Source organism: Strigops habroptila, chromosome 8 (genome assembly GCF_004027225.2).
Source record: "Strigops habroptila isolate Jane chromosome 8, bStrHab1.2.pri, whole genome shotgun sequence".
NCBI classification, from domain to species: Eukaryota; Metazoa; Chordata; class Aves; order Psittaciformes; family Psittacidae; genus Strigops; species Strigops habroptila.
In genome coordinates this window covers 58,929,306-58,942,118 of record NC_044284.2, presented here as the reverse complement: position 1 = coordinate 58,942,118, position 12,813 = coordinate 58,929,306, and the positions used below count along the sequence as shown (strand labels likewise).

At 42.4% G+C, this 12,813-nt stretch overlaps 1 protein-coding gene and 1 long non-coding RNA gene across 3 annotated transcripts; one reads left to right on the top strand and one right to left on the bottom strand.

Annotated features, from left to right (window-relative positions):
- The first annotated feature begins 2,320 nt into the window (after positions 1-2,320).
- TACSTD2 (tumor associated calcium signal transducer 2) lies at positions 2,321-4,776 on the top strand. Its single transcript, XM_030494723.1, is given in 4 exon segments — positions 2,321-3,635; positions 3,637-3,997; positions 4,000-4,188; positions 4,191-4,776. Coding segments are annotated over 4 exon segments (882 nt in total). The 5' UTR covers positions 2,321-3,536; the 3' UTR covers positions 4,424-4,776.
- Positions 4,777-6,472: 1,696 nt separating this feature from the next.
- On the bottom strand, positions 6,473-11,510 carry LOC115611580. 2 transcript variants are annotated; one of them, XR_003992632.1, is made up of 3 exons: positions 11,365-11,510; positions 10,720-10,862; positions 6,473-6,803 (listed from the first exon to the last, which is right to left on the bottom strand). It is a non-coding gene; the product is annotated as an uncharacterized LOC115611580 (long non-coding RNA). The 2 variants fall into 2 exon arrangements; XR_003992633.1 differs by having other exon boundaries at positions 6,473-6,799.
- Positions 11,511-12,813: the final 1,303 nt, after the last annotated feature.

Genomic DNA, 12,813 nt, shown 5'->3' with positions numbered 1-12,813 from the left:
CCTTCCACTAGAGCAGGTTGCTCCAAGCCCCTGTGTCCAACCTGGCCTTGAGCACTGCCAGGGATGGGGCATTACCAACCATTTAATCCAAGTGTGTTCTAGCTTTAGTTCTGCCAGCAGCAGGAGCCAGATTAACTCCTTCCTGCTGTGCTAGCAGAGAGTTTGTTCTGCTGGGCATTATGGGCCGTGTTGTGCAGGGGAAAGAGGCGCTGTGGAGGTGGAAGCAAGCAGCATGGAGGCATGCAGCCCCCCTCAAACACCAGAGCAGTGTTCTCTGGGGGCTGCAAATGGAAGGGAATGTGCTGCGAGCCTTGCTGAGGAGGTGAGGTCAGGATGTGTGCAGGGAGGCTTCATCTGGCCTTGCACAGCCGGCACATGGGAAGAAGCTGGTTGTTAACATCCCAGCCAACACAGTAATCGTGTTTGATACTGGACAAAGCATTTAATGGCCTAGATGAAAGCGTTCGGGTTGTTTAATTGGAAACGTCTTGCTGGTTTACATAGACATAGTGCCCTATTTTGATGAGATTTAGAATTGTGCTGAGAAATTGTTTCCATGGAAGCAGAGATCACTAAAGAAATAAGGCACTCCCCAGCTCCTGCAGGATTATTCCTTTTACAACCTGCTATTCGAAATAATTAACTCTGGTAGTGCCATTACAGCTTAGCATGGATTAAAGGAAATAATATTTATTTAGTGTCATAGAGGCACTACACACATATTTTTATATATGTATATAGGTATTTGGAAAGACTTTTGTCTTCATAATAAGTCGGTTCTTATTTACAGAGGGGAAAATCCACCAGTACAAAAAAGTGCACTTTATGCAGCACATCAGGGAAACTCAGAACTCTTCCTCTTTGCCTTGTTCTTGTCACTGTTCTACACTTTCTGCTTGGTGGTGGGTATGTTGTAAAACTGTCATTGTGCTTCTGCCCACCTTTGAGGGAAGTGCCAATGAATGTGGTTTTACTTAAGGTAATGAGAATCTCCCAGCAGTGAGGAGAACAGACTGGCTCGGTGCATAACTGATGGGTTTCCTTCCTTCCATATGTGGCTTTTGACAGCCCCTTTTTCTCTACTTCACTGGAAGTGTCTGTAAGAAGGGAAACTGTCAGATGATAATATGAGGCTGAGACCAAGCGTGAACATCTGGAAACATCACACTATTCACTAAACTGCCCTGGTTCTGCCCAGCCTTATGGTGCTTTCTAAGCACAGGGGTGGTGCAGCTCCTGGCTGTATGGAAACCGCCAGGGCTCCACTGAAGCTGGATTACAGCAGTTGAGGCTCTGCCCTCCAGAGAGGGGAAACCCAAACCCCCCTCTCTCTGTAAAGTTTGTGATATGAAATGAAAGAAAGACAAGATGTGAGTATGTGGCTGACAGTTAAATGGATTTTGACTTTGAAGGAGGGATGTGAAGTTGAAAAAAAAGCAGATTATTATAGATAGATGAATGAGGGGAATGGGATAAGTTACTAAACTCTTATCAAAAAATCAAGATGACAATGTGAAATAGCAGCCATTTAATAGTAATCATTTGGGCTGTAGATTGCAATTATTTTCTAAGAAAGGTAACTACTGTTGTTTTTATCTGAAGGAAGGGGAAATCATAGAATTGTACAATACCAGGTTGGAATGCTGATGTGATAATGTGCTATACAGGAGCCAGGAATAGTTTGGAGAACTTGTTTTACCTTTGCTCCCACAAGTAGCGTGGGTTTCTGTGGCTTGTTTAGAAACAGGTCTAGCAGCAAAGGTCAGAATCAGATTGTCCTCTTCTGCTCCATTCTCATGAGACCCCTCCTGCAGACCTGATCCAGCTCTGGGGCAACAGCACAAGAGGGACGTGGAGCTGCTGGAGCGAGGCCAGAGGAGGCCCCGGAGCTGCTGCGAGGGCTGGAGCAGCTCTGCTCTGGAGCCAGGCTGAGAGAGCTGGGCTGGGGCAGCCTGGAGAAGAGAAGGCTCCTGAAGGGGAGACCTTAGAGCAGCTCCAGTGCCTAAAGGGGCTACAAGAAACCTGGAGAGGGGCTTTGGACAAGGGCCTGTAGGGACAGGACAAGGGGAATGGCTTTAACCTGCCAGAGGGGAGACTGAGATGAGCTCTTAGGCAGAAGCTCTTCCCTGTGAGGGTGCTGAGGCGCTGGCACAGGGTGCCCAGAGAAGCTGTGGCTGCCCCATCCCTGGCAGTGTTCAAGGCCAGGTTGGACACAGGGGCTTGGAGCAACCTGCTCTAGTGGAAGGTGTCCCTGCCCGTGGCAGGGGGTTGGAACTGGATGAGCTTTAATGTCCCTTCCAACACAAACCATTCTATGATTGTGCCTTCTCTATTGGCAGAGAGTATTTACAGCTGGAGCGCTAATATTAAACCTGTACTGGGTTATAAATACTCACTGGCAGGCAGGGTAACTTCCCCCTCTTCACTCTGATGGAAGCAGTCACTACAAGTAGCCCACCTTGCACTGATCTGAAGCAGTTCAGGCCCTCAGGAACCAGCAGCACACAAAGGAGCTGACTGCAGGGCAATGGGCAAGTTACAGGTATGGGAGAATGCCTTATCCACTGTTCTGTGGTCGTTACTGGTCCCAAAATCAGGATTTATGAAGTGGCTGACAGTGTCTGACAAATCAGATGGATGGGAGTTGCTTCATGCAAACTGCAAAGTATCTTTCAGCTGCTGCCAAAACACATGGAAATGGTAACTCACACTTTGTAGATCATTAGGACACTTGGGAGCTACTGGAGTGCACATGAAAGGCATTACTCAAAGTTCAGATTGAGTGATTTCTTTAGAAATAACTAACAATGTTGTAAGGGTAATGCAAGCATGAAAATCATCATTCCTAGTGCTGCCCTGGGATGAGTATGTGCCAAAGGAACACAGGGAGAGAAGCTTTCCATACTGGGAGATGAGACTGTGCTCTGTAAGTAGGAGAGCAGCCATCAATGTGATGAACAGTCGTTCCTCTTGAATTGGCAGCTTCTCCTGGCAGCATACATAAAACTCCAAAAGGCTTTCTTTTATAAATATATGGAAGTAGAAAGGAGGAAGTCCATAAATGATAATAATCCAGACAGTGGAATTATACAGAAACTGTGTGATGGAAGATGCAGGAAAAACAATTATGGAAGTGGAGTAGGATTTCTTCCACAGACATAGGAGACATTCCTTAAACGTGCATTTCATAGTCCGTAAGAAGTCTGAAGAAGGAAAAGGGCAAGCTGCTTGGGCTTTAATCCATGTGGGAAGGCCAAGGTGGGAGCTATGCTTCCAGTTGGCTTTCCTCTCTCCCCTGTTGTTTCCTCAACTAAGAAGGAAGGATGACAAATATCTGGAGGCAGCTCCATTGCATTGCTGCTGCTCCCTGCAGCTTGTTGACTTCTCCGGGATTTGGGTACCAGAAGGAGAACCGGTTTAGTGGATCTGATCTGAATCTTGATAAAGGAAGCAGCACATCAGTGTGTAGAGATGAACAGACTCAACAGGCAGATTAAAGCTTCAGGTATTGCCTGCTGTCACTCAAGACTGCATCCATGCTTTCCCCCTGTGCTATGGAGCCTTTGTTTGGGGTTTTGTTGGGTTTGGTTCTGGTGGTACCCCCATCAGCGCAGAACAATTGCACCTGTGAGACCCAACAAGTTGATGGTGTGTGCCCAGCATGGACCTGAGAACTGCACCTGCACACTGGTGGGTTCAAATCACAAGGTAGACTGCTTAAGACTGGCTTCAGAATGCTTGCTTATGAAGGCAGAAATGATCCTCTGCAAGGAGAAGCGCTTCTGGGGCCATCCCCATGGGCTGTTAAGTACTGATGGTATTTACAATCCAGACTGGGAGGACAGTGGTATCTTCAAAGCCAGGCAGTGCAGTCAGAGCAATGCTTGCTGGTGTGGGAACACTGCTTGAGTGAGAAGAACCAACAAGGGTGACAAAAACCTCAGTAGTGGTGAACTGATTGGAACAAACTGGATCTACGTTGAGCTGAAGCACAAAAAAGGTCCAGTGCCTTCAATGGTCCTGATGTAGTGAATGCCTTGAAACATTTGTTTGAGAGCTGACACAAACTGCACCCCAGGTACATCACAGCCAGTAAGTACGTGTTCCCAGTTATCCCAATCCAGCTGAACCAGCAGGAGAAATCCAGGTGTGATGTGGATATAGCTGATGTAGCCTATTACTTTGAAAAACTCAAAAGCCACTGCAGTTTTGCACACAGGAGCTGGGTGCTGGCTTTGGTGATGCGGGGACAGTGGTGATGCTGACTGCTGGTGTGGGCATCACTGTGCTGGCTCTTCTCAGGTGGCTGAGGACAAGAAAATATGAGAAAGGTGAGATTAAACAAATGGCTGAAATAGGAGCATTGAGCTTGCAGCTCTGCAAAAGGAAAGGCAACAACAGGAAGAAAAAAGGCACAAAATAGGAATAGCGAACAGACTCTGCCTGTGGATGGATTTGGAGAGGTCTTTTCCTTTCTACAGGAATTTGTACAGTGATTGTTCTAAATTATTCCACTTTAGTAAGAATGACTCTTGGTGTTGGGGAAAAACTAATTTGGGAGGCAGTTACCTAAATATTCTGAGACCCAATTGAGAGCCTAAGAACTGCTGCAGCTGTCTAACATAGAATGCTTCCGTGGTACTGCAGGCCTGGTTCAGCTTATTTCAGCACTCTGAGGGTGGTTCTTGGTGTATCTACTTACTGATATTCAAACACTTGCTGTGGCATAATTGGGTTGGACAGCTGCTTTTCTGTTGGTAAAGGCTGTTTTTAAAGTGTGGGTTGTGTTTCTTTTAAAGTTGCTGTTGCTGGAGCTTTTTTTTTTTATCAACAAATAATGTCATAAATATTACTAAATAACCAAATCAGGTGGTGATGAGAGACCAGAGGCTTTTATACGGAGTCATTTGTTAGGAAACATTCCTACAGTCCCTTCCAGGTGTGGAGATGCCAAGTTTCCAAGTCTGTATTCAGGCAGCACAGTGAGTTATTCCCACTTGTGCTCTTTAATAGGGGTCTGACACTCCTAGTCAGCAAAGATCCCTTGATCCCAGTGCAAGTGTAAGTTAACCTTGGTGTTCCGCCCAAACTCCAGCTCTGGTAATAGCTTTCTGTCTCCCTAAATTCCCCTTGCAGTTTTAATGGGAGGAGATAGTTTTCAGTGTTGTACAGCTTCACAGAAATACTCCACAATGCTTCAGGGCAAGCTGAAAAAGAGCTTTATTCTACTAGAGCTGCAGGGGGAATTTAAAGAGCAGAGTGTAATTACTGAAGTTGGAATTTGGCCAAGACGCTAGAACTGGACTTCTTTGCTACCTCCTCATCTGCTGCATTCCATGTTTGGGAGGTCATGTTCACCATGAAGGTCATTTGAAAGAAAATAGTTGTGAAATGTTGGAATACGGGCAGTTACATTCTCCACAATGCATATGGATGTCAGAAGTCCCATCAGTCTGATCTGCTTACCTTTGGAATGAGACTGCTACACTCAGGCACTGCAGCAGGGACACTTCTTCATTCTGCTCCTTAGTTTCTATGTTACTAGTTTGTAATTCTACTAACAGTGAGTAATGTGCTACTTCCAGGGCAAACTGTTCAATATGCACCGCTGATTCTCCTGAATGAACAGGATAGCAGGAAAAGTGAAGGTGCTTTGATTCTCTTTCTGCCTTGGTTCAGATAGAAGAGGAAGAGACTTGCTGTTTTGTGGCTCAGTATACACCATTTTCCTTTAACCTCATCCTTGTTAGCTCACCTGCTGGAGAAATTTGGGCTTTGAATACATAAAATGCAGCAGATGCATCTCCAAAATAAGGTTTTTATGCAATTACATCAGCAGTATAAATATATTCCCAAAGTTTTGGAGCAGGGTCTATACTTTACTGTCTGCCTTATGGCAACATGTCCAAGCTCGTTGCTTTTCAGTCAAGTATATTCATTAGTGCTGACAACAGATGAAGTGAGAATTTAGTATCTAGGCTGAATTTTCCCAAGTCATAGGAAAATTCAGAATTTGGGCTAACTTCACACAAATCTGCAATTAGGCTTTTACAAAATGATTAAAAATCTGGAGCCCTTAGTGCTGAAGAAATGTAGGATGAGAGTAAAAATGTACAAGTACATAACTTATGAGAGGTTTTTTTCTCATTTCTGTCATAAGAAAAAAAAGTATTTTCAAGGTGAATGATGAGATTTTATATTAAAATGGAATATAAACATGTAGCATAATTCTGAATAGGAGAGGCAAAAGTGTCTAATTGTTGAAAAAATCTGAGCAGGTGATAGTTTTAACATCTATCTTTGGCTCCTGGCTTGTCTTTCTAGACGCCGAGACTGAGAAGAGAAGCTGTTGTGGTGCCATTCATATTTTTATTAATCATTAAAGGATTAAGAAATGGAAATCACGTGTTGTGGTCAGTTATTTCCTTGCTAATCACCCAGCACCACTAGAGTGCATGCTGCTAGGGGACGGGAAATGCACGAGGGTCATTTAACAGGAGTGATAAGGTGTGTGTCTGCAATTAATCACCAGAACGGGAAGATTAATTATAGTGCAGAGCTCAAAGAACCTCTCTTTGGACTAGATCATTTACTTGAATAAAGCTACTGTGGGCTCTGGACTTGAATAAACTAAACATACCCATTGCTCCTGCTAAGTGCTCATTTCTCTCCTGCTGCTCCAGTCATACAGCCTCTCAGGCTATAGATTAATCTCCTTTTTGCACATGGTAGGTCAGGTATTTCACTGGAACACTCCATGATGCTCAGCTTGTTTGACTTTCTGTCCACTGCTGATGTTCTCACTGAAAAGAAGAAAATGAAACAGTCATTTAGCAGAATTAAAATGCTTTTTATTATTAATTCTAATTTAGAAATTTCTACCTGGAATTCCTAGTTAGCCTTTTCCTGGTTTAATGGTGTGCGTGTGTTTGTTGTATTTCAGTTCTATACTCTTTGTATTGGGTTCTGTGGGTACAGCCAGCATGGTGATAGTGACGGTGGTTTTATGTTCTCAGTGGCATTGGCTGACAGCTTTCAAGCAGTGCCTGGAACAATGTGATTAACATCAATCTTGTATCAGCTTCTGTGGCATCTGCTTAGGCCTAAATGTATTCAGGGGATTGTTTTGTTTTGGAATGCTGTTTGAATACTCTGTAGGTATAAAAATACATCCATATTTATTCATCTATGTAGATACAGAAATAAATGCATAGCTGATAGGAAAGAGTGCTCTGTGCCATTACCTACCTGGATTGTGTAACAGAGGGTTATGCTTGCTTTAACAAAGATCGAGCTGTCTGTTGCCTAAATTATCTTCTGCAATTCACACTGCCTTAAAAAGCTCAAAATATCTATTGGCAGAGAAAAAAGTCCTGTCTCTGTGCTGCAACTCTGAAGAGGATAGTGCTGCCCTTTCATTCAGGGCTACTGCCTTTGTGCAACTGCACAAAGTGAGTTTTGGCCTTTGCTTTTAACTTGTAGTTAAAACTTTAGTAACCACTCTAGATCTGAGAACAGCGCCAGGAGCAATGCCAGCACTACAGCAAGGAAATGAAAGATAAGGATTCATAGAAGGATTAAAACCCTCTTAAACTCTGTTCCCTCTGTTCCCCCTGGTAAAATCCATGCCTGCTTATATATGCAAGTATGCATTCTCGAATGCATTGACGCAAAATCCCTGCTAATGACTGGTGTGTGTACACACCTATACTTAAAGACACATGCATCACTGTTTGTTAGAGCAGGCAAGCCCTAGGGAAAGCTTTGTGGCAGCAGATCCTACACTGCACTCAGCCAGCCTGCAGCCTGCTCTAACTCTTATCAGTAGTAAATAGCCCAAACCTGCTGCCTTTTTGGAACAACAGAGAATCCTCTTCTGGTCCCATCTTCCCCTGGTTAAAAATAATCTCTTTATGGATGTTTAGACTGGGATTATGGCCAGATTAGGGTAATGATGTGAAACAAAATGCCTGCTGTATAAATGCACTCAACCCGTCTCCTGTTTAGATGGTAAAACACCAGCATACCTATGAACTTAAGCACTTTATGATAACAAGAGATTAGATCCCCCCAATAGCCTTTAAAATGTTTAAACCTTAGGGAATCACCTCAGAAAAAAAAGAAACCAGTGTCTATTGCTTGAATATCGAATCTGCTTCTCACAGAATAGTTAAAGAAGAAACAAATTGTCCCTTCCTCCACTTCTCCTTAATTGGAGCAGTTAATGTCATTAAACAGACAGGTATAATTATCTTTTCCAAAGCATTTCCACTGCTTTGCCTCAGGCTTTTAAGTACTGCAATTACCTCTCCTTTTTTTTTTAATGCTAAAATTAATCTTAAGTCATTACAATTGCTATCAGAGCAGGAAAAATCAACTTCCAGAAGTTTGACAGTTCTTATTCAGCAGTTCTAACAAAATTCCTTGTACCAGGATTTAGCTAGTTAAAATTTCACGCACGCCAGGCAGCCTGACAAAGATTCACATCTCATTTCCATGAGGATCCCTGCTCCCTGAGGGATAACACTCGTACAGTGCTACTCCCGCACAAATCAAGCGCCACAGAAACAATTAGGGAGACGTGGTATTCTCTAAATGAAAGACTGAATGAGAATGCATTTCTGATTTTCCACTGGGATTTGTACAGGTGGGCTCCACAGGACAGATGGTGGCACTCAACCTTTCTCAACTTTTCCAGCTATTTTTCATTTTAAGTAAGTGGCCTTGTAAGGCTTGAAAGGAGAAATCTGAGCATTTCTGCTAGTCTGGCTGCACCCAGAAAAGCTAAAAGTGGAACAAGTAGAAAGTAACTGGATGTGGCTATGTTACAGCCACTGTGCAGTGCAGACACACTCGTTTTTAACACAGATCTGTTGAGTTCTCCTTTTTCTTCCTATCTTCATGTGCTCTTTTCTGTTGTTGGAAATGGCTTTATAACTGTCCCAATTCTGCTGAAGGACTTAAGTAAAACGCCTTGGGTAGAGAAAGTTAATGAATGCTCCCTTTTTTCAGTCTCTCCAAATAAATTTTGCATTTTAGACATCTAGTAGAAGAATTTTGTGCTATTTACTGTTTTCACTGATGTTTATATGCAGGTCAACTGCTCTAAAAACAGTTCATAGAATCCTAGAATGGTTTGGGTTGGAAGGGACCTTAAAGCTCATCCAGTTCCAACCCCCTGCTACGGGCAGGGACGCCTTCCACTAGAGCAGGTTGCTCCAAGCCCCTGTGTCCAACCTGGCCTTGAGCACTTGTAAACACTTACACATTATGTGCAAGAATTAGGAGAATAAAAATTACAGTGATAATTCTCAGAATTTCTGTCAGTTTTGCAATTACTGAGCATCCAAGTTGCCCTCTAAAGGGCAATGGCTGTCAGATCTGGCAAGCTGAAAGCAATATGTAATGCTAGAGCTCATTTTCATTAATTCTTGAAGCCCTCAAAATCAGAAGTTCCTAAAATGTATTTAATCTGAATGTTTGTCTATGTGGTTCCTTAATCTTGTCTATATTTTTCTTGTTCCAAAGAAGAAAAATAGGTGACACACTTAACTCTGGTTGATTGGCATCCTGGGCCAGCAAGGTACTTAACACTAGTGCAAGTCAACATAAGACTGGCAGCAGTAAGTGATTCTTGGGAATGCCAAGGCACTAACAAACCAAATATCTGGGATATCAATTCCTTAGTGGGAAGAGATCCAATAGACTTTTGTGGCTTTTACTGAGAGTCTTTCGTTAAAATATTGTAACATAGCAAGGAAAGGAAAGACCTCTCCTTAGTTACAAGCTCTTCACACATGTTTTGGGAGGAAAAGACTGTACTGAATTTCAGAACAACTTTTAGAGGAACAGTTTTGCAGTGAACTTCTGTTTGGTTGAGGAACTTCATCTTCTGGATTTTAAATCTACTTTTACATCAATGACAGATAAAAGCAGAAATAGTTATTACCTATTAAATTCTTAAATAGCATCTATGGACTGATATGTCAGTGGGGCAAGGGAGGGCAAGGGGCAGTTAGTACTCAATACAATACACTCAGTGGATCAAGACCGGATATTCTAGTGAAAAAGGTTTGGAAAAATCTTGATATTTATGAAAAGCATTGCCTAGTCTTTCAGTGAATGTGAACTCCTGAGATTTCAACTGGCCAAACAGGCCAAGTGGCATTAAATCCAAGGCATGGTTCCTGCCAAGATTTTAGCCCAAGACTAACAAGCAGAAGTGAATTACACTGAAACCTGAATGACAAAACCATCAATTAATATTTAGGTTTTGCTTAGATTTATATAAAAGCAAATATTTTGTTATTTTATAGTAAGGTTTTTCATTTGAAGCTGAAGACTGTACCTGTTAACTGACAACTTTTGAACTGTGATGATCAGAACAGGTAGCAGGGAGGTTTTATTACCAAACTGTTTCCACCTGAATATACAGAAAAATATTTTTACTGTTTACAGTTACACTGGTTTTTAATTACTTTTATTGGATTTGACATTTGCTTGTGTAACTAATTTCATATATACACAAAATCTCATTCAGTTCAGTACAACTACTTATACAGAGAGATACACAAATACTCATGGACACATCTACAAAGGAGAATTCTACCTGTTAAGTAAAATTAACACTAGGTGTTAAATGGTTAATTGTACTAAGGAGTACTGCTTAGTGTGTGTGTACAGTGTATGTGGAGAGCAAAGGCTTTGATAAGCTCGTACCTAGTCAGTCAGGGGGCTTTGATGTTAAGTGGTTTCCTCCACAGCAACCTGAAGCAAGGATTTGGGGACAGGTGATGATAAATGACTCTGTGAGCTCCATCCTACCACGCAGAGAGTTCAGAGGCATTTCATATGCATTTCATCTTCAGGAAGGAAAAAAAAGACAGGTGTGAAAATACTTCATGATCTGAACTCACTCTACAGATCAGTTTTTCAGCAATGAGATTCAGTGCCATGCTGAGGTTCATCAGAAAACCTATACATCACTTAGGACCTCTAAGTAGGTCTTATGCAGTCTTAAGGCACGAAGGCTGCCTTTTGGTGTTCTTCAGAAATGTGAATTAGTCTTTTCAGAGATGAGGCTCGTATAAGCAAAATCTCAGCTACAAAACAAGTCTTAACCTATCTCTCTAAAGCAGAGAATTTTATCCCTTATTTCCTCAGAAATAAATGGTTATACGCACATAGATTCATTAAAATTCAAGAGGAGCCATGGTATAAATGACTAGCTAGGATGGTTTTTTTTTCACTGTATGCCTATTTAGAGAAAAACACCACTTGATAACGATCTAATTGCTCAACTGTTTACCTGATTTTCATATAGATATTTAGTGTTGGTATCTGATAGAGAGATCCTATAATTACCTGTGCTGTATCTGCTGCTTATTTGCTTTAAAGTTTTAATTGTAAGTGCTGATACTTGGGGAGACTTCAGAAGTGCAGAATGTAGAACACAATTCTTAGCCCCGTCCTTGCACACTCAAAACATCCATTGAGTTTAACAGGAATTTAGGCGAGTCTGGAATGCAGAAATAGCTCCTATACCCTCTAGGCACACAGAGTTAAATAATGCAATTGGAGAAACAAATAATAGCAAAAAGAAATATGCAAAGAAAATAAAACCATTTTCAGCAGAGTTGAAATAAAGTGGAGACACTGTGAGGGGGAAGAATGACATTTGCTCCATATAAAGAATGGTAGAAAGCCTTCGTGCTTGGCTTAGGAATGGAGAATTCTTGATAAAGAAGAAGAAAAGCAAGCAAATACAAAGACTAAGAAATAAGGATATTAAGCATCAGGAGACATTCATGAGAGCTTCCATCTCAGTTCTTCATTTCTTGACAGCTGGGACATACACAAGCCTTAGGTTAGACAAAGTGCTTTTCTGCTGCTACAGCTCAGCTGTTTTTGTGACTGGAGCTGACAGTCACAAAAATTAACGCCATGCTAATCGACTGACAGATTTTACTCTTCATGCCTCTGAGGACAATGGAGGCTGGGCAGGTCTTAAAGGAATTCTGTTTCAAGAAAACAGACTTTCTACCTATCACTATATTAAGTTTCTTCTTGGCGGGTACTTCCCCAAGAAGAAACATTTTCCTTGGCAGCGGACATCAATGCTTAAGAATTGTCACAGGACAGGGCCTCAGTAATAAAAATGGGATGGGCTTATGAGTATCTCAGCAAACACTAAACAATACTTGTCTGTGACTGCTGAAGGCAAAGATCTGTGTTTCTTTACCTTTCGCAATGAGGCCCTTTGTTAACATGCAAAGCCCTGGGGCTTGCATGAAGCCTGGGCTGCCCTGTCATTACCAACCCTTCATTCAGCAAATAACCTGTTTTTCACCTCCCACCATTGAAGATGTACTTCTGTCAGCTAGATGAGCAGGTCACAATTACATACTAGATTAGCAGCTTGCCATTTTCTTGGGTTTGGGAAGAGCCAAACATCACCTCCCCACCCACACTGTAGAGCTGACTGCTCCCTTACACAGCATTGTCAGCAACCCTCTGTGGTAACAGGAAGCACGGAAACACTCTAGATCTCCAAAACCAGCAGCAAGCAAGCCTGAGGCATAGGGGTCTACAAGGATGCTGGGGAGGGACTCTTCATCAGGGACTGTAGTGACAGGACAAGAGAGAATAGGTTTAAACTTAAACAGGGGAGATTTAGGTTAGATATAAGGAAGGAATTCATCCCTGTGAGGGTGCTGAGGCGCTGGCACAGGGTGCCCAGAGAAGCTGTGGCTGCCCCATCCCTGGCAGTGTTCAAGGCCAGGTTGGACACAGGGGCTTGGAGCAACCTGCTCT